Below are 26,733 nucleotides of genomic sequence, written 5' to 3' on the forward strand. Positions count from 1 at the left end.
GGGACATGAATATCCTTGCAATTAGAATCAACCTTGGGACCGTCCTAAGCAGGTCACCATCGAGGCATATCGGTCCGTCAGCCTGGAGGTGGCTAAGTAAGACAAGTATAATAAACTACTTGAAAGCTCAAGGGCTGGAAGGAAAAGACTCATGCGTAAATATATGTTTATATTAACAAATAATACCTTTCGGTAGATTTTTTACTCAGACCGTTCTATCGTAAATTAGAAAGGAAACGATCTCACACCAGTGACATTAAGCAGCCAAAAACCGAGTAAAAACAACGGAATAATCAGCAAGCATCGATTCTACCAAAACACCTGCGTACAAGACATGACGCCTCCTGATGAGCAGCTGCATAGGGGCCTTCATTCGATTACTTTAAATATGGACAGCTTCGAAAAATAGCTAAGAAACAGCAATCAATCGCAGATGAAAGAAAGGGAAAGGAAAAGATGATGTTCAATGACCGTATTTATAGTCAATCGTTGTATGAACATTGAGAAGTGAATCAATCTATAAGCCGAAGAGACATAAAAGAAGAGATAAGAAAGTCGTTTCATAGATTGCGCGACATGTCTATGACCAGACGTCCTCCTGGTACGTGCCACTGCTGCGCATGTGTTTGACAATCTCTTCACCCTTCTCGGGTGTTAAGCCACGCTTCTCGGCGATGATCTGGCCGAGAACAGTGTTGACCTCGCGAGCCATGTGCGCGGCATCACCACAGACATAGAAGTATGCCTTTTGCTCCAAAAGCTTGTTGATATAGTCTGCGTTCTCACGCAGGCGGTGTTGAACGTAGACCTTTTCGGGACCTTCTCGGGAGAATGCGGTGAACAATTTGAAGGAATCTCCGAGCTGCTCTTCATAGGCCTGGGTTAGAAATTAGTCAGCATGTGTAGCGCATTGAATAATTCAACAAAAAAAAGCCAAAAAAAAGAGACAGTACCTTCCACTCATCCTTGTATAGGAAATCCTCGGTACTCTTTCTGCATCCAAAGAACAGAACTGTAGGTCCGACTGCGTCTCCCCGAGCAGCCATAGCAGCACGCTCTTGGACGAAACCACGGAAAGGCGCAACACCGGTACCGGGTCCGATCATAATAATAGGCTTGGAAGGATCCGATGGCAACTTGAAGTTGGAGTGTCGGACATGAACCGGGACGTGAATTCCATCGTACTTGTTACGGGGACCAGTGATAGCGTAGGTGAGACCATGGGGATCCGGATTGGGTTCTCCGTGCTGCTTCTGTTTGAGGGCCAAGAGGTAGTTGGTGGTAACACCCTTGACAAGGTGAGTAGCACCAGGAATGCGAACGGACTCGACAACTGCAGTAATGCTAATCTTATCCTTTTGGACGAGGGAAGAAGAAGAGATGGAGTAGTAACGAGACTGGATACGGTTGATGCCTTCAATCAAACACGAGAATGGGACTGCGGAGAAAGGAGTAGACGAAACGCTTTCAAGGGCCTGAGCGATGTTGAAGCATTGGCTGCTGATCTTGTCATGGAAGTAGTCCTTGTCGTTTCCGAGGCGCACCATTTCAGCTTTAGCCTTCTCATCGGGGGCGAATGCAGCGAGAGTGCTAACGAATTGACGAGACACTGGAGCGCAGATTTCCATATAGTAACGAACAGCGGCATCGTACGTGGTGGGCGTAGGGAAAGGAACCTTGGCAGTAACGTCGAGACCCTTGATCTTAATGACAGTGTCACGCTTGGAGTCGAGACCAAAGACCTTCAAGAAGCGATCGACCTCAAGGCCGGCGTTGGTGGGCCAAACCGCAATGTGGTCACCGGTCTGATAGTGCAAGCCGCTTCCAGAGATATCGATTTCCATGTGCAAGCAGTTTCGGTCCTTGACAGTAAACAATTCACGAGACTCGGCGATGGGGGCGATATACGGGTTGTGAGCAGAGTAGGGTCCTTTGCCAGCGTGTTCCAAATGGTTGAGATTCGGTTCACCAAGGTAGACAGCGGGATCTTCAGGAGTCAAGTCTGGCTGTTCGGTAATGGAGAAGACAGGCTCGTACTCGGCCTCACGCTCTTCCAATCCAAATTCAGCAGCGAGTTCAGTCCACATTGGCTCCTTCCATGCGATGAAGTCTTCCTCCATTGTACCGGCACCGTCGTCTCCTTCACCTGCGCTTCCGATTCTCTTGGCGCCCAATTTTGTCAAAGCAGCGTCGACTTGACGGACCATGGCGTTATAATGCTCGTATGTGTTGTTCCCGAGACCGAAAGTGACGTATTTGAGTTTGGAGAGCGGCTTGTCGTCGGCGGTCGCACCACTGGCGAAAGTGACATCCTCTCCAGTGATGAACTGATAAAATTCGACGGCGTTATCGGTGGGTTCACCTTCACCGTAGGTTGCAAGCATGAAGAAAGCAATCTTGTCTTCAGGGAAAGTGTCCAAAAGGTCGAGATCGTATTCCTCGAGGTCGGCCACCATGGTCTTGAGACCGAAACGCTGGTGGCCTTCCTTGGCGAGACGAGACGCATAGTCCTCCGCGGTACCGGTCTGTGAGCCGTAAAAAATTACACAATTCTTACCCGTCTCCTCAAGCTTTTCGATGATGTTCCTGGACTTGCCCGCCTTGGCCCCATTGAGGGCACTAGAGGCAGCGGCATAAGGGTCTTTCTGTACAGCCCAGTAGGTTCCCTTGGTGAAGTAGGCAAATGTCCCTAACAGAAGACCGATCAGGACGATCAGGTCCAGGGTGTCGATTTGCGCCATGGTGATGGACGGACGGCTAGATGGTTGATCTGGGGGGAATCGAGGGCGTGACCAGCCGCGGCCGGGGGAAGATAAAAGAAGCGAATGCGATCTTCTCGCTCCCTTACTCTCTCACACAAACTCTCAACAGTCACACTTCGATGAGAGGATATGTGAGAGTATCACGAGAAGAAGTGATATGAATGAAGTCGCACACTCGACAAGCCAAGGTCAGCTCGGGATTGGCAATCGGTGAGAAACTGGCGGGAAGATTCGATTGCCAGGTGGTCTAATACAGCCACCTCGCCAATCACATGCGTCAAGCGGAGGCGTTCCCGTGCACTAAAACTTGTCGGGTAACGCCCGGCGCCGGACTCTTTCCTAATCTTTCTTTGCTATTGAATTACGAGCCAGTGGAACATATCGCGAGATTGCAGAGCTTGTCAAGTCCTCAGAGCGAATTATAAACAAGACATTGCACAACAAACCCCTCTTTTGTGACTGGTATATCTGGTGCATACATGCAAATTGCCGGCCGACCTATCCGGCCCTGACTGTTTACCTAGGTAAGCGGGTTGGCCGACGTTCTGGATCCGGAGCGGAATTGCCGCTCTCTATCAGATTCTTCAAGGGTTCGAACAGTCGATATGTTCCGAATTATTGCTCCTCCTTTGCTTGAAGAGCCGGCTTCGAATACTGGCATATCTGGTCAAAAACACTAACTCGTAATTACCTTGGGCTCTGTTGAAGCTTTCGGCAAATTCATTGCTTCAGCCCTTTTGTCGGTCCTTCCCAAAGAAGCAATTGGGGCTTGAAAAAGTGGATCACGTGACTAAATCGGGGACTGTGAAGTCTGAGATTCCCACGGAAAACCTTCTTCCCCACACACCTTAAAGCCCCTCACCAGCTCTGGTCAATTGATACGCGCCTAAAGAATGCTCAAAGAATTTCGTTTACAGTTGATTAGGCCTGGAGAACTACACAGGATATATTAATTGACAGCAGGTACCGATTTTAAAAAGAACACAGTAGTGGCCGATCGAGTCGTAAATCTTCTGCAGCCCCCAATTCTGGCCCTCATAACTACCGTATGATAAGTGTCTCACCGCTCTGGGACGGATAGCGCGCATCCGACTTGTACTACGGAGTCCGGCCTATGGTGTGTTTATTTCGCTGCAGAAAATAGAAATTCCGGATTTTTGCTGTTTACGCAGGATGTACAGATTCGTGAATGTTCGAACTTCTTTGTTCTCGATTTAAGAGATTGAAATTTCCCGATCGGGTGCGATACATTTTAGGGCTTAGGGCTTAGGGCTTAGGGCATGATCGGGCGTGAGCCTTTCTAGTGGTTGTGTAGCACGTAGCTGCATATCTAGAGACTAAGCTTAACTCTTTCAGTCATTTATGTATTTTGTTGTATACACTGTACTCGAAACTGCGTCCGACACCACTCTGGGAATGTCCCGGAACTCTGTGACGATGCCAATCTCATGTATTCGAACTATCTAGCGCTGCATACAGAGGTGCGTGTCTACTGAGAATATCAAGCATGAGAAAAGGAAGAAGGGGAAAGCAAACTCGCTACGCCCAATCCCCCGTATAATACTATCCTGTGGGTCGGTTCCTAATTCGGTAACCGTGATGGTTCCCGTCAACACATTCACCGCCCGGCAGTATACCGATCGCCTCATTACGCCGTCACAGCCTTCGCGTCCTATCCAACTGTCACAACCTCAATTGACCCGCAACCCTAGGAACTCCCAATCGGGTAGGAGGTAGCGTGGTCAAAAGTTGACTATTTAACTAGTGGATCAATCATTTCTTATCGCACTCTGGCTACTCAGTACAGTGCGTGGCGTAGTCACTCGTATCACTCTATCTACCTGTAGAGACTGCTATACAAGGTGAGCAATCTGGGGACTCGGTACTTTATAGTTACTGTCGGCAAAAGAAGTAGAGTTCAACATTGTAGTCAATTAAGTATGTACAGGGGATAATATGCAACTCCGGGTATTCGACTTCCACTCCACGACTTCGACAGTCTCCACGACACCGGGGCTAAGTACCAATCAGTTCAAGACAATCCTGTCTGTACTGTGCCCCTTGCGATCATATATGAACCCATGAACATTGACCCGTCGGTTCTTCCCCGGACTGACTACATCCAGTAAGTCTCTGACGCTTTCCATCTGCTTGATGACATTCAATTCCACCAAATGTCGGTTTCGGTCATTGTCTGCCAGGGACTCGAGTTCATGTTGATGGGTTGAAAGTAGATTGCTTATTTTCCTTTTCACATCGTTAGTTACAAGACGCTTAAGATTAAGTTGGAAAGAGAGGGGAGTCATACTTCTGCCAAGGATAGGATGCGTTGGTAACTGGGTCCGACTTGACGATCCCGCATCCATAGTGTCCGCAGACGATAATATGCTTCACTTCCAAAACATCCACTGCATGCTGCACAGCACTCGCCCAGGCCAAATCAGTGCTCAGAGCCATATTGCCCCAGTTCCGCACCACAATCATCTCGTCTTGAAGAAGGTTGTTCAATGTCGTTGTCTCTTCGTATCCGCTATCTGAACATCCGAGCCATAGGATCTGTTGCTTTGATTGTCCAAGACTGGGTATCAGGTTCTTCGGTAAGGGCTCTACTTTATAGTTGCTGCTGACGGGACTTGGTGTTGTCTGTGTCTGTGTCTGTGTCTGTGGTGATTGTGTTTGAAGCTGGGAGAATAGTCGTTGACCCATGGTGGCTGCTGATATGTGTATTCGTGGTTTGGTGGAGTTGATGAATCCGGTACGCAGAGTGATTAGAGAGGCTCGTAATGGGGATGACATGGAGATGGGATAGAATCAATTCTGCATTAATTCCATACAACGAGTTTTATAAATATTATTCTAGAAAAGCTTTGATTACTGTGGTGGATGAGAAAGAAATAGCAACCAAACTTGGCTCAGGAACCTAGTCGGCGAAAACTCGGCCAGCAAATTTCTCATACAAAGACTTCAGGGTTCCAGCACGGTTCCAATTCACCAGCGGCGATATCTCGGCGCATGTGAAACGAGCTGCGAGTCACAGAAAGCGACGTTTCAATCTATTTGCCGCAAACTTTCTCACGAAAGCTAAGAGACCTTCAGGGTTCGCCTTGTCGGCATTCCTGCCCAATACTGCCTAAATGCCTGTATCTACATAGTGGACTGAATCCTTCGATCTTCAGTGCTTCACACCCCGTTCTCCGGGAGGCCGTGAACGACATGCTTGTCTCTTGTACATATCTTGTCTACAGCTCGTTCAAGTTACCAGCTGTCTATACGTAGTAGAGGATAGAAGATAGAAGTCAATGGAAGAGATTGCATAAATCCCTCACCGATCCATCTCCGGACCATCTCCGAGGGAATGCCGTAACCCTAATCTCGGCATTTCTCAGGCATCGGGCAGATTACCGAACAGGTACAAACTACGTAACCCAACTCGCGAACCTATTATGTACCTAGGCAAATTTACATTGCCGCATACCCGGAGGCAATATACAACAGATATATAACATGGGCACGCTACCTCTTCTCATCGTGCAGCTTTGGAGTTCAGCTTGTTCAGGAATCCCTGCCATATACCGCCTACCTGCCTGATTAGGTACTCACCATGTGGATTACACGCGGAATTTCCCTGGTCAACTTCACCGTCGCCTCGTCGGCTCTGGCATTCCAGGTCTTTGTCTTGTATCCATGGCACAACAAGCTGGACGACGAGTTCAAGGAGTTGAAGAAGGAGCACATTCGAGTTCTGAAAGCGTTTAATAAAGAAGCCGCTTGAACCGCTTGAACACTACCGTCACTACCACCACTACGAACCGTACGTACACCACGGACAATCACGGCGCTGAACGAAACGACGGGTTTGAGTTTGTTATGACCCTCATAGACGGCGGATAGACGAGACAAATCACTATGAACGAGACCTAGACTTGCTTTGGGTGGCTGCTGCCGACATTCTACCTCTACACTGTACATACTGCATACTACGGAGTTTTGACAATACCTCTTTGCTTCTCGGATGGGCTGTGACTTGCTTACTTTTTTACGACTTCTACTTCTTTTTCGTTTAACCCGTTTCGACCGACGCGAGCCCTCCTTTTTTTTTTCCCTTCCCTTCCCTTTTCGGGTTATCAACATCGACATCGAGCACTACACCATATACAACTATTCTTAGAATCAGAACCGGGTCCGAGTTTGAGGCGTCATGATAAGAGTCGAGGACTAGCCGAGGGCGGTTACAAAGATGTTTAGATAGATTGAAATAAAATGTTGTTGGTATACATTATTGGAGCTATCCAGGAAATCTTCTATGTATAGTATCTAGGGTGATGTCACCGGAATATTCACATGGAGTATCACGTCTTTGAACTCTATAGAGACAATTTACCTAAATCTCTATGTCAACCAAGCAAGGTACCTACCAGCGATGGTAGCGGGTAGTCAGCACTTTTCTACATTGTATCTGGGTACTCACAGCATTAGGCTACCTAACTACATGTCGTGTCGCAGATTTATTAATTTGCATCACTCTTACTTGTTGTCCTCGTCGACCTCTCGGGCTTTGATCTCGCTTTGACTCAGGAAAATTAAGACGAAAACCGGACCATATTTTCATTGCTACCGCTTCTGATAACCCGTTTTGAGTGGCGAAACATAAGCTCTCGTGATTTGTCAGTGCCACTCGAGTCATTCGACACGTGGAAGTCATACATAGCTCACTGAGGCGGTGCCAAGTTACCCTAACAACACTGGGGGATAACCGTATATCGATCGACTACGATCCATGACCCATGCAAATGAAGACCTCCATATATAGAGGGAGAAGGATTCTTCGTACATGCCTTGTACAGACAGTTCATGTATTGAATTGAATCAAAGCCTCAAGATATGATGTCAGAGAGAGGAAGTTGGTTAACGATCTTGCGCCGGACGAGGATAGGTTGCTCTGGTTGCACAGTAAAAAAAACAGTCCGCAAATCATGGAACGAAGTGATTGACTTTGTCCTTATTTATGACCGGTGCAAATACAACAGGCTGAAAGGAGGCATGCAGGCGGTTGGTGACTCCAGGACCCCTTAGAGCTATCATGCAGAACCATATCCCGTAAATGGAGCAGGGTACTTATCTACGGCAGACAAGCGGACAACAGCGAGAACCTACCCGTGATCAACGCCTATAAGTGAGTTGCGTCTTGGGCATGTTCGTTTATTCGATATTGAGGACCTTGGGGGTTGCTGATATCATGATTTGAGCTCGTTGGGATATTGGATGTAGGTGGGAGGACGAGAACCGAATCCAGTGATGGCTGGCGAAGCCCCTGAAGCAGTGGCTAAGCCTGAGCAAAGAAGATAAAGGATCTGATCTGAACGTTATTCGACGCCGGTCGCTAGTCATAGTGCTCGGTGTATCTAGCAAGCACCCGGCTGCTGGAATCACTTAGCTTTGTAGGTCTTGCAATGTACTCACGGATGATTGAAATGGAACAAGATCGATCAACGCAGACGTTGACGCTACGAGTGATAGAATATTAATGCTTGTAATCCCCAGATCTAAAAGGATAGATTACGTGGCTGAAGAAGATCACCAGTCTTCCCGACGTTCCGCTTGAGTTGATGCGCGCTAGGGGAATATCGTACATGAGGTTCAACGAGGAGATATCGCATAGACCCCACGATGATCTCATGAAACATGATACTTCGGTTACCGTACTGGCTTACTGGTGTTAAATAGTGGGATAAGCTCCCTTGTTTCACCTACCACCGTCTTGTGATCTTGAGATCTTGTTTCGCCACTTGCGCACTTCTCGGCTCGAGCTTGCAACAAAAATGAAGTTGACTTATTTCGCACTTCTTCACGCGCTGGTAGGAGCAGCATGTGCTTACCAAGCGACAACAACTGCAAGTTCCTTGTTCCGTGATCCAAACGAGATTTCCACTGACAAGGGGTAAATAGCGCTATTATGACGGACAGGAAGGCGCTTGTGGCTGTGGCACGAACTCCGGCTTAGATTCCTGGCAGGTTGGTCTTTAAAAGCTTCCCGAAAAACATCCAGACCATCTCACTGACCTATTTCATAGCTCGGCATTAGTAACGGCGTATACACTGCTGCAGGTTCCCAAGCTCTCTACGACACCGCTGGCGCAACCTGGTGTGGCGCCGGCTGCGGAAAATGCTACAACCTGACTTCCACAGGCAGCTCACCTTGCACTGGGTGTGGCCTTGGTGGAGCCGCTGGCGAGAGTATCATTGTCATGGTTACCAACCTCTGCCCATACAACGGTAACCAGCAATGGTGTCCTGAGGTAGGCAGCACCAACCAGTACGGATACAGTTACCACTTCGACATCATGGCGCAGAGTGAGATCTTTGGCGACAATGTTGTTGTCGATTTTGAACCTGTGGATTGCCCTGGACAAGCTACATCGGACTGGGAAACGTGCGTATGCTATGGACAGACTGCTACAGACGTAACACCTGTGGGCTTGACAGGTGGAGGTGGTTCAAGTGGTTCATCCTCGACTTCTCCCACAAACCCGACGACGAGTTCGTCAACTCGGACTTCGACCTCGAGCTCTGCTGGTGCCACGCAGACAGTGTATGGACAGTGCGGCGGCGGTGGCTGGACTGGAGCGACGGTTTGCGCGTCAGGTTCCACCTGTCAAGTGGTGAATCAGTGGTACTCGCAGTGCCTGCCTTCGTAAAAGCCCGCTGGTTGTATATGAAATTCAAAAAGGAGCCGAGTTCTGTATCTCAAATGATGGCCCAAAGATACTCGTTAATTCCCCGTGATCGTGTAAGCTCCGAGGCGCGATTGCCGATAAACCACAGAAAGATCCAATCCTGGAGAGGCAAAGTAGAGCAGCATCAGAAATAATAATCAACAGTCTCACAATATTCTCAGTCTGACTGAAGATCTTGCCGGTGCAGGGTAAGACAGGGATGCTTGTACCTGGAACATGCAGTTCCCACGTGGCGGTGAAGCTAAGAAGACGCGCGTAGAAGAGACTGTCACAGCCCAGAACGGGGCTTCGTGTAGCATATAGAAACTAGCGTCTGGCCCAGACATGTCAACTAGAGCCACAGCAGAAACAACACCAGCAACACTGGACTGACATACAGTCAGTGACGATGGCGGTGCAGACAGAACCGACAGCGGTTGCGATGCAGACTAAGCAGCTTAAGCTTATTTTGATTGCTGCGGCGACTAGCGATGAAGCCCACCGCCCGAAGCTAACATCAGACTAGCCGCCTTAACTCCGTACCTTAGTACCCAAGCCAAAGCATTCTAGCACGAGTCTTATTCAATGTTATGGTCTATATACGATTGCTCAGTTGGCCCAGTCACGTCGGTCATGAATGCTAGTTGCATATGACACTTTAGAAAGCGTCTACAATGTTCAGTTCTGCTGAGAGGTTTGAAGCATTTTGAAAATGCAGCAGCCCAACGGTGCGTACCACCTTTCTGTCCCCAGTGTGATGTTGTCGCACGTACAACACGAAACAACCCCCCCCCCCCCCCCCATCGGTCATCTCTTCAAAACAGTCGTTGTAATCATCAGCCAATGATGGGTTTGTCTAATATCTCACGCTTGAACAGCGCCCCAATCCGGTTGGACGACCGCGCCGCTTCAAACAACTATACCCCTCGGTTCCGACGAGTCCCCTATAACGTCGCACCATACGCCCACCCCTCCCTTGGATCGATTGGCCCCGAGAAATGCATCCTCCCAAACTGTCGGCGACCTACATAGTCGGGAATCATCTGTTTCAGATCTCAGAGGAAGACCTGTGGATACCTCGGGTCGAGGTCTCACGACACTTCAACTGCAGTCACGGAGTCGCGGCCAGTCTCATTCCAAAAGTCCTGAAGCCAATATTGGTCGCCCTGAAGGTGTTATTGAGCGCAAGCCTTCTCTGTCATCTTACGGTCATCATCGCAAAACATCGATTGTCCATGGCATTCAGCATTCGCGCAGCCCCAGTTATACCTCAACCTCCGCTAGTCCTCTAAGTCCGGAAATCATCGCGTCTGCAGGCTCAGGTAGCATGGCCAGTGTATCGCTGGGGTCGGACTACATGTTTCCCAACCGCAATGAGGATACTGAACCACTTCTGAAGCTCCCCAACGGAAGCAATGGCTCGGTGCACTCTCCGTCCAGCGGTCTCAGTACGATTCAAGATGACGATGAACACCTGACTGTGGGACAGACCGTGACGAGGAGTAGCAGTACTGTTCACAAGAAGATGCCGTCAAGTACCAAGCTCCGGCGGGAACAATCTCACAGTCGCGGACATTCGAAACATCACCAAGAGTTGAAAACAGTGGGCGAGTATGCTCTGCATCATCTCTTCAATTCTGTAAGTCTATACATCCGCTGTATCTATACTCTAGCTAACGACTGACTCGGCATTAGTTTGTTGCACACGCGGACAATAAAATCAATCAAAGCATCGTCAAAGTCGGCGAAGTCGACGCACCGGTTGAGGAGGTTTGCGGAGAAGGTGCAGATCCGGTCTTTGACCAGCTTATTTCTGCTTTGGGGCACGTCGCTCGCGCCAAACCAAAACCTCTGATTGATACCATTATGCTATGGCGGAGAGCAAAGGGTGAAGCCGCGAATGCAGCCAAGAATCCTCAGGTAGGAACTTTTTCAGATGTTATTCGCGATTCAGAAACTGATTCATTCCGAACTATAGAAATATCAAAACGCTGAAAATGGACCACTTCTTCGTCGAAACACAGAGCCCGTACAACCCACCAGTTCCGAGCCGGATCTGGGCTCAGAGAATGCCCAGCCAGCTTCTATACCGAAACAGGATGGTATTCAACTTCTGGAACGCAGGGCGACTGTTTCGGTATACCTCGTGTGCAGAGTGTTGATTGAGATCTTTAATCAGAGCACTGTGGAGGCGATTGGAAATGATATGACGGAGCGTCTTGAAGACATTGTCTTTGGACAACTCAAAGCGGTCGATCCGGAACAAATCGCAGCCTCCCCGCTACGTATGGCAAATTGGAGAATATATGGACAGTTACTGGGCAAGATGAGTGGGATCAATTTCACCAGTGTCACAACACGCTTCCTCAACGAGCTTGAACGGTATCAGAAAGAGGCTGCTATGCGAGGCCAATCTCAGGAGCTTGACGCCAAGGCAGAATTGTTGATTCTGGGTATGCGCCATTTCAGCATCAAAACCTATCCCGAAGAAGCATGGATCAAGTCGTGTGAATATATGAGATCATTAGCCCGCCTATTTGTCAACGCTCACGGGCAAAGAGTCAAACAAGCCTATTGCTATATTATTGAAAAAGTTCTGATCTCGATTGCAGCCAATCCTGCATGCGACGTTGGCCATCCTCTCTGGAAGGACTTTCTGGAAATAATAACTCCACGTCTTGCACAGATGATCGCAAAGCCTCGCCATTGGATGTCTGTTTTCCCTTTGCAAACAATCCTGCTTTGTGTCTCTTCAAAGGATGCTTTCGCTAGCCAATGGCTTTCTATAGCACTAAACTTGCCGGCCCGACTCAGAGATCGACCTACGCGAGGGTTAGCGCTTCAGGCTTTATGTCGATTGTTATGGACGTATCTTTTCCGATATCCCGATCCCCCTAATATCACACTCAAACGAGTGGACGAAGTCATCAAGGTTGCCCTACCTCCAGGACGGAGGACCTATCTCACAACAGAGTCGTCTGTAGCCGATCCTTTGATCCAACTCATTCGGATGATAGGCTTCAAGCTACCAGACCTATGTTTCCGTAACATAATCTTTCCTCTCATAAATTCAGACCTTTTCCTTTCAGGAAGAGAACTGAGAATAGAACAAATGGAACCGGAAAAGATGGTTGTAGGAATTCGGTCATTTCTCTCAATCATGTCTGATCTCGAAAATGGCGATCAATTGTACCCGCCTTTCCCAGCTGGTCCTATTTCTACTCACTTTGTCGATATTCCCAACTTCATACTTCCGCCTCGACCGCAGCTTCTGGCGGACCCAAAACCTCGTACCACTATTACGGACCCTGCGGCGTTGTCACGCCCAGTTAATGTTTCAAAACTCAACGACGTAGCGAAGGACTACTACGTACAGTTTTGTGAGATCCTGGGGAAAATAACTATCTTATGTGACAATACTTTCGGTGGACAGGCAGCTCTTGATGAAAAGTTCAGCGGCTCAACTCCCAAGACTCCCATATCGGAGGCGTTCAGTTTCGGCCGACGCGATGACCATGCGAGTCTTGTCGACCAAAGGCAGAGTTTCTACGATCTGCTTCATGTAGCCGTCCAAGTACTTCCCAGATGTTTGTCTGATCATATACCCTTCAACTCTCTCATCAATCTTCTTTGCACAGGAACGGCGCATGTCCAACCCAACATAGCGAGATCTTCGGCAGAGTCTTTGAAATCCATAGCACGACAAATGCATGCTCAGCAAGTCACCATTGGGTTTGCGCGATTCATTTTCAATTTTGATGCAAGGTACTCTACCATGTCGGATGAAGGCATGCTCGGACCCGGCCATATTGAATCTACACTAACACTATATGTTGAACTTATACGAATTTGGATCGAAGAGATCCAGCAAAAGACAAAAGAAATTGCAACCGACCAGGCAGAGAATAGTGCTGGCTCCGGTAGTCGGGCTTTGCAACTTGATCTTTCTAGCGTACTTGCTTATGTCGAGGAGATTGAGGCACATGGCATTTTCTTTTTGTGCTCTCAGTCTCGTAGGGTCCGTCGCTTTGCCATCTCTGTGCTTCGATTAGTTACAGAGTTCGACAGCGCACTGGGCAAAGAAAACACTAGAATCATTCGCATTCTTGAAGCAGACTCGCATCACATTATGGACCTCAATGATGAGCACTTGACAATTGCGGAACGGAGCCGACTGCAGAAAGGCAAGCGAAGGAGTACCTCACAAAATACACTGATTGAGCTTTGCAGCAGCGATGTCTCTTACGACTCTAGCCTTTGGGTCAAGGTCTTTCCAAACATCATCCGTGTTAGCTTCGACACGTGTCCGGTTGCAGTCACTCTGGCTCGAGAAATAGTGTGCGCTAGACTTGTTCAGATGCACAGGAATATCACTGCTCTTGCAGAGAGTCAGCGAGCTCAGCAATACGCGACTTTTGATATGGCACAAGGACGATCTCTAGGCCGAGGGAGGTCCCCAGCAGAAATCATGATTGAGCAATGGAAGCTTTATCTTTTGATGGCCTGCACAACGCTGAGTAATGTTGGGGCTCAGTCTCAGAGCCAGCTGGCAAACGCTGAGCACGCCCGCAAAACATCCAGAGGTATGCAAACCGCACAAGACAAAATTGGGTCTGCCCGAGCTCTCTTTGCATTTGTGATCCCGTTACTTTGTGCTTCATTGGATTCGATAAGAGATGCAATCGTTGCATCGCTGGGCTCGATTAACAAGGCTTTATACCGGACTCTCCTGGAATCTTTGCAATATGCAGTGACGACATGCAATGAAGAGGCGAAATTGCGTATTGGCACTCACAATCGCAGCCCAAGCAGCCCTCGTCGCAGTCGGATGACAGATCGTTTACGTACTGAAGTCACGCACGTGTATAAACTTACATCCACTTTCCTCAGAGAACCAGAGATATTCAATGACGACTGGATCGTCAATAATTTGGTAACTTATGCAAAGGACTTGCGACTGTTTCTCAGTGATGCCGAAGTACAGAACGACTGGGAATTCCAACGCTTGCGTTATCATTACTGTGGACTGATGGAGGAGCTGTTTGAAGGTATCAATCGTACTAAAGAACCATCTCGTTGGATGCCATTTGAGTCGCGAAAATCTGCCTTTTCCTTGATGGAAGGCTGGTGTGGATACTCTCCGAGCCAGGCTCAGATCGCGGCAAGAGAGAATGAGATGAGACGATTCGCGACTCCGCAACACAATGACCCGGGAGACCTAAGGAATCCGGCAGCCTTGATAGAAATAGAGAAGAAGAACCTTCAATCTGCGGCACTGAGCGCAATGTCGTCGTTATGTGTGAGTTCGCCGGCCCCTTATAGTTTTTCTTGAACTGAAGTGAATGAGAGAACTGATATTTTTCATAGGCTGGACCAATAAGTACGACAACGGAAGGCGGGTCAATCCTTCAGTTCGATGTGAGCCGAATGCTAGTTTGGATCGGCAGTATTTTTGAGACTGTTAGCGACAAACTGCATACCATCGGTCGACGGGCGTTGAAAAATCTCATTGTTCATAACAAAGAGTATCCGTTCCTACTTGAACGAATGATAGATTTGTGTTACGGCGTTGACCGGGACAGGCGCCTTACTGAAAAGGCCCTTGAGAGTTATTTTGAAGTCGTCAATCAAGTCCTTATAGAAGAAACCAACTATGCAGTTGCGTTTTGGAGAATACTGGCCGTTGTCATGTACATGCTGGGCAATGAAAAAAGGGACATCCGCATGAAGGCAGTGAAGCTTATTCGCATACTGGAAGAGCGGCAGCAGAAAAATTCTCGACTTCAGGATTTTGACATTAGTCTTTCTGACAAGACCACAGCCGTCTACAAGCTTGCTCAATTCGAAATTTCGAAACGACTCGCATCACAATATTCGGATCTTGGGTTTCTCATATTCTCCGAATTTTCAAGACATTTCACCCGAACCATGTCAACTGACGACCAACGGAATGTTGTGACGGCGATTTTACCTTGGATTCAAGCGATGGAGTTACAAGTTGATCCCAATCAACTACCCACCCCGCGATCATATATGCTTCTCGTCAATATGCTTGAGATCACGATTCATCGGAGCAAGCTTCTTCCTAATGAAGTGCAAGCTCTTTGGCAGTCACTGGCTACCGGGCCCCATGGAGGTAATGTGCAAGTTATTCTTGATTTTATCATCAGTCTCTGTTTGGAACGCAAAGAACAGAACTTCGTCGAATATGCCAAGCAGATCGTGGTTTTCCTGTCGTCTACTCCGGCAGGGTCTAAAGTGATAGAATTCTTCTTGCTGCACGTCGCTCCTAAGTACATGATACAAGAACGGAAGGATGAGGTTGAATCACCGCCAGACAGCCGGGGTTTACCATATGTCGCCAGCCTGAATGACATTTTGCCGATTGGTAATAAACAGGTAAGAAACATCGAGACATACTCGACAGAACATTGATAGCTAACAAGTACTTTGCAGGCTGGCCTGTCGATGGGACAGCTCTCGATGATCTTCCTTGTGGACTTGATCATAGGCCCAGTTACGTTGGCCGTACAAGACGTTATAAAGCTTTTACATGTGGTTCTGATCCTATGGGATCATTACACTTTCACTGTCCAAGAACAGGCTCGGGAAATGCTTGTTCACCTCATTCATGAGCTCGTCTCTTCCAAGCTTCAAGACGAGGTCTCCACCGAAGCGCGACATGCCATTGAACATTTTGTCGACTCTATTCGCAAGAGCGACGCCTCAGTTATCTGGGAGTACGAGGACAACCACGGCAAAAATGAGGATGATGGTACTCGCGTTCCACCTGCTATGACTTTTGTGACGCGACAGGTTGTGCAGTTCTTAAACCTTGTTCATGAAGATATTAGCGATCTCTGGTCCAAGGAAGCTCTGAATTGGGCCACGACCTGCCCTGTTCGCCATCTAGCTTGCCGTTCTTTCCAGTTGTTCCGATGTATCTCGACATCATTAGAGCCAAGGATGCTGGCGGATATGCTGGCACGGCTATCAAATACAATAGCCGATGAAGAGACTGACTATCAGACGTTCTCTCTGGAGATACTCACTACTCTAAAAGTGATTATCAAGTCGCTGTCACCGGCCGATCTTATACAATATCCTCAGCTCTTCTGGACTACATGTGCTTGTTTGAACACTATACACGAGGCCGAATTCAAGGAGAGCATTGGGATGCTTGAAAAATTGCTCGATAAGATTGATATGGGTGATCCCAGCGTTGTGGCTACACTAAGCGGCGCACAGCCCCCTCGATGGGAAGGGGCTTTCACTGGTATTCAGGATCTGGTGTACAAGGGCTTGAAGTCTTCGGAGTCGTTTAATGAAACTTTGAGTCTGCTGCACCGACTGACGCCGTTGCCGGATACTGTACTAGTTGGCGAGAGCAATCGGTTACTTTTTGCGATTTTGGCAAATATACCACATTTTCTTCATCAGTTCGATGCAGAAACCAATGATCCTAAAATCATGGATCGAGCTAATCTGTTAGGCCAAGTAGCTGACCGACACGGTTTTGAACGACTGGCTGCCTGCCTGGTTGGATTCGCCAATGCGCAGTGGAAAAAGGAACAAGACTTCTTGCAGCATATTATTTCAGAGATCTGCTCGTACTACTTCCCCGCACAAGAGGTACAGAGTTTAGTGTTTGTGATGGGCTTCTTGACCAATGCTACTCAATGGTTCCGAGTCAAGACATTGAACATTCTGTGTGTCTTGATTCCCGAAATGGACATGCGACGACCGGAGATTACTTCTCACGGCCCTGATCTGATCTCTCCTCTGCTTCGGCTGCTTCAAACAGAACTGTGCCCTCAAGCACTCGAAGTCATGGATCATATTATGACTGTTTCAGGCAATCCGATGGAAAAGCACCACCTACGAATGAGCATGGCATCATCGTCCTCGTCGCGGGCAATTAGAAAACAATACGAGCGAATACAGAGCCTGTATGGTATTCCAGAACCTACAGGGTGGTCTATCCCCGTCCCAGCTGCACAATCAGCTACAACACGCCACAATGTCCACGCTGTGTTTTACACGTGCGCCGAAGCTGATCGCATGGAAGCGCAAAGAGTGGAAACGCCTGATGTTGAATTCAGTACTGAGGATTACACCGACTCTTACTACCCATCATCCCTGCGGACGGATACCATGAAATCCATCGACACGCAAACCGACGGAAACATGGGCGAGATTGTTCAGCGACTGGACAGCTTAGATGACTTTTTTGACGAAGACGATTTTGGATTCCAGACACCATCCATGAGTTCGTTCTCGGAGATGCGTGGCTATCCGGGCAGCTTTGCGGACACATCGGCGAGTCTTTACGACCAGCAGACGGCGCCCATCCTCAGGAAGTCACTTGCCCGAACTCCTTCAACGTCGTCTTTCCATAACGGTCTTGCTGAGACATCACGACCACCGACTAGACTCGACGGTGTTTTCCCAATGACTTCGCCAGCACTTGGTCCACCACCTACCTCTGCTCCAGGCGGCGGGTTACGGCCTGTGATGCACAGTCGATCTGTAACGTCACCAACCAATCACCTCGCCAGCCATACCCCAACCCTGTCCGCTACTAGCATGGCAGCTTACCCTATTATGGAAACAACCATTTTTTCCGACAGTGAAGTTGAAGAAAGCTTGTCTGATATGGACGAACGCGGCGGCGGCTTGCACCCATCATCATCACGGAATACGCCGGCAACAAGTCTATCTCGCAAAGGATCAGAGGGGACATCATCTTTAGAATCCATGATTCGTAGCGGCATGCGACGTCTCACTGGCGGCACAGCATCTAGTCGTGAAAAGGAACGACAGCGGGATTTGATACGGGCTCATCAGCGAGCAATTGCTCAGACAGCGAATTCTCCGAGGGTACCTAAAGTTCCGGCGGAGTATCTTACGGGGTCTGTGAGTAGTCCCACGTCTCCTGGTCAGGGAGGTACACCGACGGGAGGAGGAGCTTGATGAAGATTATGTATGTAGACTAGACTTGTGATTCCCATTTCTTTTTTGTTTAAATAGATATTGTGTATTATGCATGGCCTAGGACTGGCATACCTGGAGTGTACTATTTCGTCGGCTGAGACGTAAATACTTTTGTATTTGGCCAGTCAGTACATACAATTGAATATTTTTCATGTCCATCAAAACATTGAAGAAGAAGAATATCCTCGGTGAGATGTCGGCCATTTGTCCGAAGAGGATGTTAACCGCTTCCAGCCGTGATTACCCACTTGGGCCTTAGCATTAAGGCATCGATAACCCACCCGGCAGCCTGAGGCCCGCATCCCCCAACTTCTCCGGAATCCCCGCACATTCTGAGTATCCTTCGACTATATCGTTGTCTACTTCGACTAGGTGGCATAGTAACACACAAAGTCCAGAGCCATTTTGTTAGGAATGACCCATTGCAGACATTTAGTAGACTCCTATCGTTCATCGGCAAGAACCGGAGAACCCTAGCAGCTCTCATCAATGTATCTCGACTTCACGGAGCAGACTGTCCCGCGCCTGTCCCCGCATCAAGAACGCATCAGCCAATATCTTCAAGGATCCAAGCCCGTTTTGGGTAAGAATCATAATCAATACAATCACAGGGAAATCTTGGTACCTGAATCAGTCCAAGACTGCGCTTTGTGATTGGGTCTCCCCGCGTTGTATTGTAGTGTTCATACTTCCGGACCTAGGGTCGATTAGTACAAGAGTCGTGTGGTCGCCTGCTCTTTTTCCGAGCTTTCTCTCTCTCAAATTTCTTTCTTTCTTTTTTTAACCCTTTCAGCTTTTACTCTCAAGTTCGACAATTAAGCTCGTTGAATAAATTCTATCCTTGGATGATTGGTACATTGTAGACTCTCACACCACGCTATGATCCCCGCACGAGCTCTCCCTCTGGGGAAATCCATAAAGTCGGGGTCTCACTCGCAACGACTTTTCTCAACTTCGCTGCGACGAGATGCTACATGGGGCTTTATTGGACTTGGTCGAATGGGTGTGTATTCTCTATGCAATAGCTACTGCCTACAACATCTGACTGTTTATACAAGGTTACCCCATGGCAAAGAATTTACGCGCAAAAATCCCTGCATCAGATACCCTGATCGTGCACGATGTCAATGAACAAGCTATGCGCCAATTTGTCGACGAAGCCAAAACCGCCAGCACTGGCCCTGTTGAATTCACTGATAGTGCCAGAACAGTAGCCGAGAAATCAGTAAGTTTTAAATCGCGGTTGATCGGATAAAAAGAAAATACCTTACTGACTGCAATGTTATTCAGTTAAATATCATCACCAGTCTTCCTCAACCGGTTCATGTGAGACATGTTTTCCACTCCATCCTCAAGCCTGGTCCACTACCACAGCTTGAACAAGAACGCCTTTTCATCGACACCTCCACCATAGACCCCGTCACTTCCAAGGAAGTCGCCTATGCCGTCCAAGCCCCCAATCAAGGCCGATTTGTCGACGCGCCCATGTCCGGCGGTGTCGTAGCCGCCGAAGCAGGAACGTTATCATTCATGTTTGGCGCTTCGTCCAAGACCGGCGCATTAGTAGACCGCGTCAGGGAGATTCTGGCGCTGATGGGCAAGAAAGCCTGGCACCTTGGAGAGCAAGGAACGGGAGTAAGCGGCAAACTGGCCAATAACTACATTCTGGCCATCAACAATATTGCCGTCGCTGAAGCAATGAATCTCGGTATCCGCTGGGGCCTGGACCCTAAGACCCTGGCTGATATGATCAATGCTTCAACTGGTCGCTGTTGGCCAAGTGAAGTCAACAACCCCGTCCCTGGTGTCATCGAGAAGTCCCCCGCTAGCCGCGATTATGAAGGCGGATTTGGTATAGGATTGATGCGCAAGGATTTGAAACTTGCTATTGATGCCGCTCAAGAGAGCGGTGCACCGTTGGAATTGGCTGCCACCGCCCGCGGTCTGTATGAGGCTGTTGAGGATATATACCCTGGCAAGGACTTTTCCATCGTTTATAAGTACCTCAGCGATATTTCTCGTCGGTAATCTCAAATACCCTTCGTTTCCAAATTTGTTTCTTTTTCATCAGGCATTTAGTGCATGCATTGGGCGACGGATCGGAACCGGCGTTTGCACATTTCTCATCTATGTCGAATCTTTTGTGATTTATAGTTTCAATTCCAGTTTCATTTCTCTTCAACGATTCTCTCCATAGCATGGGTAGTTGTAAATAGCAATCCTTTGGAGTCAAGTGTGCAAGTGGAGCGGGACGTCATTGACTACACGTCCGAATGTAAATAATCTTAGCGGCGGCTGGAGACTTCCGTACAACAACTTCTGTTCTACTGCAATGCTTACCAAACCCCGCTAAGTACAACTGTCCCATTGTCGAGTTGGGTGACTGAGTATACAGGAGTTCTCAGAGTTCTCGATACATCGAGTTAGAAGTCGTTCTTCGTGGTGGACTGCTTTGGATAGATTTGCACACGTGAGCTGGGTACTGAGAGTACACAACGCCGACGATTCATCGATTTAGTACATCGACGAACAGCACATTTCAGTATTTAAAAAGTGCATACCTATTTGTTTATTGGCACTATTGTACATCATCAACTATGGCCTACGTCGTCCCGATCCATCGTGCCAGCAGCGTGCGGTACGCGCTGAAGCTCAACTTTCTCGAGCCAGAAGAAGATTGTCTCGTTGTCGCGTATGGCCGCCTCCAAATAGCCACAGATTCTGTACTAGATTGCTGACATTGTGTTTATAGTAAAGGAGCTCGTCTCGAATTCTACTCCATAACCCCCGATGGCCTTACACTCACCACATCTCGTGCTCTATATGCCAAAATCTCGATGCTAGCACGACTCCCGACCCCGACCAACTCGACGACAGACCATCTCCTCGTCGGCACAGATCAAAATACATACTTTACACTGAAATGGGACAGTGAGAAACAGAGAGTCCGTACGGAACGGAGTTATGTCGATCTAGCCGACAAGGCATCCCGTCCCTGTCAGAATGGTGACCGATGTCTGATCGATCCAAGCGGGAGATTCATGACATTAGAAATGTTTGAGGGCATCATCACCGTGATACCGATTATTCAGCCTCATAAGAAACGAGGCAAACCGCCGGTTCTGAAAACGTCGCATTACAGTAACCCCGACGAGCCGGTACCGCAGATCGGAGAACTGGGGGAACCTATGCCGACAAGAATTGATGAGTTGATGGTGCGATCGTCGGCTTTCTTGCATGTGGAAAGCAAAGCAGCTCCTAGACTGGCGCTGTTGCACGAAGATAATCAACGGAAAGTGAGGTTGAAAATTAGAGAATTGCATTTCGAAGCGTCTACGGAGGTGGTCTTTCAGGAGACTGAGGATTTTACCGAGGAGTTAGACCTGGGTGCTTCGCATTTGATTCCTGTTCCTGCACCATTAGGTAAGTTTTGCTTCGTATCAGAGATAGGAGATGCAAACTTACTGACAGATAAGGTGGATTACTGGTTCTCGGGGAGACGTGCATCAAGTATATAGATGACGCTAATAACGAAACAATCTCAAGGCCTCTTGACGAAGCCACAATCTTTGTTGCATGGGTCCAGGTAGATGGCCAGCGATGGCTTCTCGCTGATGATTACGGCCGCCTCTTTTTCCTGATGCTGGTCCTCGATTCCCGAAACGAAGTAGAAGGCTGGAAGATCGACTACCTGGGTAGCGCATCGAGAGCATCCGTTCTCATATATCTGGGCGCTGGAATGACTTTTATCGGCTCTCATCAAGGCGATTCCCAGGTTATTCGGATCAGTGAGGGGTCATTTGAGATTATTCAGACCATATCGAATATCGCTCCAATTTTAGATTTTACTATCATGGACCTGGGTACGCGCGAAGGGGATAACTACACCCACGAGTTCTCGTCAGGTCAAGCTCGCATTGTCACCGGCTCCGGCGCATTCAATGATGGCACCCTGAGAAGTGTGCGAAGTGGTGTCGGAATGGAAGAATTAGGTGTTCTAGGTGAAATGGAGCATATCACGGACATGTGGGCTCTGCAAGTTTCCAGTACGGATGAATTCTCAGACACATTGGTAGTCACCTTCGTCAATGAAACCCGAATCTTCCAGTTCAGTTCGGATGGCGAAGTAGAAGAATTGGATGAGTTTCTCGGTCTGAACTTGGCAGAGAATACTCTCCTCTCGAATAATCTACCCGGCGGCCGCATCATACATGTCACAGAAAGAGGTGTGAGTATAGCCGATACAGACAGTGGCATGGTTATATCGAAATGGTCTCCAGATGAGCAGACAATCACTTCAGCGGCATGCAACGATGAGCGCCTTGTTGTGGTAACTGGCGGACAAGTTATTGTCGTTCTGGACATCACTGGTGACCTGAAGGTTCTGTCACAAAAAGATTTCGACAAGGACAATCAAGTGTCAGGAGTGACTATTCCACCGGCATCAACACAAGCCTTCATCGCCGCTTTCCCACAAAAGGCACAGGTGGCTGTTCTATCTTTCCAGGATTTCAAAGAACTTCATAGCCAGTCACTGGGCATCGCTAGTGAGGCTTTCCCACGAGCGGTACTCTTAGCAGAGATTCTAGAAGACAGCCCTTCGACATTGTTTGTTTCCATGGCGGACGGCAGTGTTGTAACATTCTTTTATGACTCTGACAACCATTCTCTGACTAGCAAAAATAAGTTGATTCTCGGCTCTGAACAACCGACATTCAAGAAATTACCTCGAGGCAATGGTCTCTATAACGTCTTCGCTACATGCGAGCATCCTAGTTTGATATATGGTTCCGAAGGGCGGATTATCTACTCAGCAGTGAACTCAGAAGGTGCTTCGCGTGTTTGTCACTTCAACGCAGAAGCCTACCCAGATGCTATTGCAGTAGCAACCTCGAAAGATCTCAAGATCGCCTTGGTAGACAAGGAGCGCACAACTCAAATTCAAACACTACCCATTGAAGCAACTGTTCGACGGGTAGCATATTCCCCGACAGAAAAGGCATTCGGAATCGGGACCATCAAGCGCCGTCTACAAGACGGAGCTGAAATTGTCGAAAGCCAATTCGTGCTTGCTGATGAAATCATGTTCCGAAAATTAGATTCCTTTGATTTGAAGCCGGATGAGCTCGTTGAAAGTGTTATTCGTGCTCAAATGGTTGTTGGAAGTGATGCGTATAATAAACCTATCTACAAAGATAGATTTATTGTCGGGACAGCATATTTGGATGATGAGACAGCAGAATCAATACGTGGGCGTATCCTGCTGTTCGAAGTTGACTCTAACAGGAAGCTATCCTTGTTCCTGGAACATCCGGTCAAGGGGGCATGCCGAGCATTGGCTATGATGGGCAATAAGATAGTTGCAGCCCTTGTGAAGACTGTAAGTCAGATCTAGCACTTGTCTATATCTAATACTGATTGTACGCAGGTGGTCATCTTCGATGTAGAACGGAAATCACAGCTAGGAAAACACGCGCTCAAGAAGGTCGCCGCCTACCGCACATCAACCGCCCCTGTTGATATCGCTGTAACCGATAGCACCATTGTTGTCGCCGATCTGATGAAAAGTATATCCATAGTTGAGAGCCACAAAACCGACGCTTTGACTGTTGAGGCAAAGGAAGTCGCCCGTCATTTCGCTACTGTATGGACTACGGCTGTAGCAGATATTGGGTCAAATCAGTGGCTTGTTAGTGATGCAGAAGGAAATCTGATTGTCCTTCGTCGGAATGTCGATGGTGTAACAGAGGAAGATCGTCGACGACTGGAAGTGACGAGTGAGTTACTTTTGGGCGAAATGGTCAATCGTATTCGACCGGTGAATATTCTTCAAACGTCGACGGTGGCGGTAAACCCGAAGGCGTTTTTGGGAACTGTAAGTACTTGTCCACAAAACTTCAAGCATCAGTGCTAATTACTCTACAGGTCGAAGGATCAATCTATCTCTTCGCGCTCATCAACCCAGAGCACCAGGACTTCCTGATGCGACTCCAAACAGCCATCACAGCTTATGTTGATTCCCCAGGATACATGCCATTCAGCAAGTTTAGGGCCTTCCGATCGTCTGTGCGTGAGGGCGACGAGCCTTTCAGATTTGTTGACGGAGAACTTATTGAGAGGTTTTTAGACTGTGATAGACCTGTTCAGGAAGAGATACTAGGCGTTGTTGGGAGTGGTTATGATTTGGAGTCAGTCCAGAAGATGATTGAGGCCTTGAGAAGGTTGCATTAGTCGGTACGCTGTTATTATGTAGCGACGCTCCAATGGGACTGACAGTGATGAATTACGACCTCGATATCTGATGTATAGCATAAAACATAAGCAGCTATGATGAATATTATCTAGGTATTATACCTTGGCAGTCAATATTCTAAAAACCTCCTCACTCACCCCTCTAAACTCACTCGAAACCCTCTTCCACAACTCATCAACTTCATCAACCTTGATATCCCCCCGCGCAATCCCAGCCCCTAATCCCACCACACCAACAACAGAAGCCAACACCGCACTATTCCACAGTAACTGTAACCCCAATCTTTGAATTTTCTTGCCACCTTTCTGTGCAGATGCAACATCTTTCGGGCTTTGCTTATACACAAAATCCCGCTTAACAGGCACAAAAATACTTCTTAGCCAGAAATTGAATTGCCAATCCGGGTAGAGCATGGTGTTTCGTCCTGTTTTGGCGTCAATGTACCAACTCGTACAGCCCGAGGACCAGACTAGATTCTTGGATAAGGTTTGAATCCAGGTATTGTCCTTCTCTTCAGCGGCGAGTGTCACAGCGACACTCGTTGGTTTGGCCGATGGAGCTCTCAAGGAGAGTACGGAAGGTCTCCGGAGAATAGGCTTCAGTACGCGCAGACTGAAATTAACTTGACATTCTGTTGAGTAAATGACCGACAAATGTCCCGTAGTAGTATTGGGACCCATCATGACGAAGAAGTTGGGGAACGATGAGATGCAGGTACCATAGTAGGCTTGCGGATGGCCATTAGAGACTTGTTGCCACTGCATATAAGAGTCAGAGTTGGGGTCTCATGGCGTGAAGAGCGAGAAAACTTACATGATCATCCAAACTAACACCACCTTCACCCCTAATCTCCGTATTCAGCGGATACAACACCTTTTGCGTCTGAAACCCATTCGCTAATATAATCGCGTCGGCACGAACCTCCCTCCCAGATTTTGTCCTGACCCCGGTTTCTGTGACAGCAACGACAGGATCATCCCATACCAACTCCATGTTATCATTATGCAAACACGAAAAGTAATCTGTATCATTGACTTTGCGTTTACAGCCGATTTCAGTGGTTGGCGTCAATGCAGAATGATACTTTTCCGGTGCTGTGCGTTTCATATATTCCAATCGCTCATTAGTCAGATTTTGACGAATTTTGACGCCCTTGGACAAATTAAACCCGAAGAAATCCTTTTCCATGTCTGCATAAAGCCAAAGACGGTACATGCGCATTACAAGTGGGATGTAGCACATGGTCCATTTGAAAAGGGGGGAATAGACCGGGTTGGGTCTTTCCGCGAGCCAGTGTGGTTGACGCGCGAATTGGGTTACTTTTTTGACAGGACTGCGTTTTGTGATGTAGTTTTTGGTGGTGCTTCCATTTGAAAGAATGGGGACGAATTGTGTTGCGCTGCAACCGTTGCCTGCATCCAAATCTCTTAGTATGATACCAAGGACGAAGGTGAAGGACATACCAATGACAACAACCTCCTTGCCACCCCAATCAAACTCATGATCCCATCTTGCTGAGTGGAACATTGCACCCCGAAACGTCTCCGCACCCTCGATCTCACATTCTCTCGGTATCGACAAAGCCCCAACAGCCGAAACAACTACCCTACTTCTAACCTTCCTGATGGTACCAGTCTTCCTATCCAAAACATCAGACACCCACACCCCATATGTCTCATCCCAAACAGCCTTCTTAACACTTGACTCAAACTCAATATGGTGCACAACATCATGTCTTTTCGCAACATCTCGGAAATAATCCAATATTTCCCTCTGCAACGCGAATTTCTGAGACCAGTCCGGTTTGAGTGCAAATGAGTAAGAGTATAAATGTGAAGCAACATCGCAGCCACAACCGGGGTAGGTGTTGACGGACCAGGTTCCGCCCAAGTCGGAGGTGGATTCTATAATTGTGTAGGATGCTGATGGGTAGGTCTGTTGGAGGCGGATGGCGAAGTTGAGGCCGGACATGCCAGCGCCGAGGATGAGGACGTCTGTATCTAGATCCATG

General features: G+C 48.1%; 7 protein-coding genes across 7 annotated transcripts; 4 read left to right on the top strand and 3 right to left on the bottom strand.

Moving 5' to 3' along the window:
* Positions 1-136: 136 nt before the first annotated feature.
* On the bottom strand, positions 137-2,953 carry TSTA_020320 (NADPH cytochrome P450 reductase (CprA), putative). Its single transcript, XM_002484162.1, has 2 exons — positions 954-2,953; positions 137-877 (listed from the first exon to the last, which is right to left on the bottom strand). Exons 1-2 carry the CDS (start codon positions 2,739-2,741, stop codon positions 581-583), a joined length of 2,085 nt encoding a protein of 694 aa, XP_002484207.1. The 5' UTR covers positions 2,742-2,953; the 3' UTR covers positions 137-580.
* A 1,711-nt stretch (positions 2,954-4,664) lies between these two features.
* TSTA_020330 (carbonate dehydratase, putative) lies at positions 4,665-5,647 on the bottom strand. Its single transcript, XM_002484163.1, has 2 exons — positions 5,071-5,647; positions 4,665-5,009 (listed from the first exon to the last, which is right to left on the bottom strand). The coding sequence occupies exons 1-2, from the start codon at positions 5,556-5,558 to the stop codon at positions 4,790-4,792; spliced, it is 708 nt and encodes a 235-aa protein (XP_002484208.1). The 5' UTR covers positions 5,559-5,647; the 3' UTR covers positions 4,665-4,789.
* Positions 5,648-8,581: 2,934 nt separating this feature from the next.
* Positions 8,582-9,457, top strand: TSTA_020340 (endoglucanase, putative; the record flags this gene model as incomplete). The annotated part of the gene is made up of 2 exons (XM_002484164.1): positions 8,582-8,700; positions 8,845-9,457. 2 exons carry the CDS (start codon positions 8,582-8,584, stop codon positions 9,455-9,457), a joined length of 732 nt encoding a protein of 243 aa, XP_002484209.1.
* A 730-nt stretch (positions 9,458-10,187) lies between these two features.
* On the top strand, positions 10,188-18,495 carry TSTA_020350 (cell morphogenesis protein (PAG1), putative; the record flags this gene model as incomplete). Its single annotated transcript, XM_002484165.1, has 6 exons — positions 10,188-10,203; positions 10,354-11,114; positions 11,171-11,395; positions 11,454-14,774; positions 14,843-15,874; positions 15,932-18,495. The coding sequence occupies 6 exons, from the start codon at positions 10,188-10,190 to the stop codon at positions 18,446-18,448; spliced, it is 7,872 nt and encodes a 2,623-aa protein (XP_002484210.1). The 3' UTR covers positions 18,449-18,495.
* Positions 18,496-19,291: 796 nt separating this feature from the next.
* TSTA_020360 (3-hydroxyisobutyrate dehydrogenase) lies at positions 19,292-20,651 on the top strand. The gene is made up of 3 exons (XM_002484166.1): positions 19,292-19,472; positions 19,528-19,694; positions 19,760-20,651. The coding sequence occupies exons 1-3, from the start codon at positions 19,349-19,351 to the stop codon at positions 20,495-20,497; spliced, it is 1,029 nt and encodes a 342-aa protein (XP_002484211.1). The 5' UTR covers positions 19,292-19,348; the 3' UTR covers positions 20,498-20,651.
* A 415-nt stretch (positions 20,652-21,066) lies between these two features.
* TSTA_020370 (UV-damaged DNA binding protein, putative) lies at positions 21,067-24,700 on the top strand (the record flags this gene model as incomplete). Its single annotated transcript, XM_002484167.1, has 5 exons — positions 21,067-21,161; positions 21,222-21,892; positions 21,946-23,849; positions 23,898-24,344; positions 24,395-24,700. The coding sequence occupies 5 exons, from the start codon at positions 21,067-21,069 to the stop codon at positions 24,698-24,700; spliced, it is 3,423 nt and encodes a 1,140-aa protein (XP_002484212.1).
* TSTA_020380 (dimethylaniline monooxygenase, putative) lies at positions 24,444-26,732 on the bottom strand (the record flags this gene model as incomplete). Its single annotated transcript, XM_002484168.1, has 3 exons — positions 24,444-25,480; positions 25,536-26,134; positions 26,186-26,732. 3 exons carry the CDS (start codon positions 26,730-26,732, stop codon positions 24,818-24,820), a joined length of 1,809 nt encoding a protein of 602 aa, XP_002484213.1. The 3' UTR covers positions 24,444-24,817.
* Position 26,733: the final 1 nt, after the last annotated feature.

Source organism: Talaromyces stipitatus, genomic scaffold (genome assembly GCF_000003125.1).
Source record: "Talaromyces stipitatus ATCC 10500 scf_1105507295549 genomic scaffold, whole genome shotgun sequence".
NCBI classification, from domain to species: Eukaryota; Fungi; Ascomycota; class Eurotiomycetes; order Eurotiales; family Trichocomaceae; genus Talaromyces; species Talaromyces stipitatus.

Bases quoted from the DNA above. Each gene is read 5' to 3' on its own strand.
- TSTA_020320 (XM_002484162.1), bottom strand. From the start codon at position 2,741: ATGGCGCAAATCGACACCCTGGACCTGATCGTCCTGATCGGTCTTCTG. The intron at 878-953 runs GTACTGTCTCTT...TTTCTAACCCAG, and splicing joins TATACAAGGATGAGTGGAAG to GCCTATGAAGAGCAGCTCGG.
- TSTA_020330 (XM_002484163.1), bottom strand. From the start codon at position 5,558: ATGTCATCCCCATTACGAGCCTCTCTAATCACTCTGCGTACCGGATTC. The intron at 5,010-5,070 runs GTATGACTCCCC...CGATGTGAAAAG, and splicing joins GCATCCTATCCTTGGCAGAA to GAAAATAAGCAATCTACTTT.
- TSTA_020360 (XM_002484166.1), top strand. From the start codon at position 19,349: ATGATCCCCGCACGAGCTCTCCCTCTGGGGAAATCCATAAAGTCGGGG. The intron at 19,473-19,527 runs GTGTGTATTCTC...TGTTTATACAAG, and splicing joins TATTGGACTTGGTCGAATGG to GTTACCCCATGGCAAAGAAT. The intron at 19,695-19,759 runs GTAAGTTTTAAA...AATGTTATTCAG, and splicing joins GAACAGTAGCCGAGAAATCA to TTAAATATCATCACCAGTCT.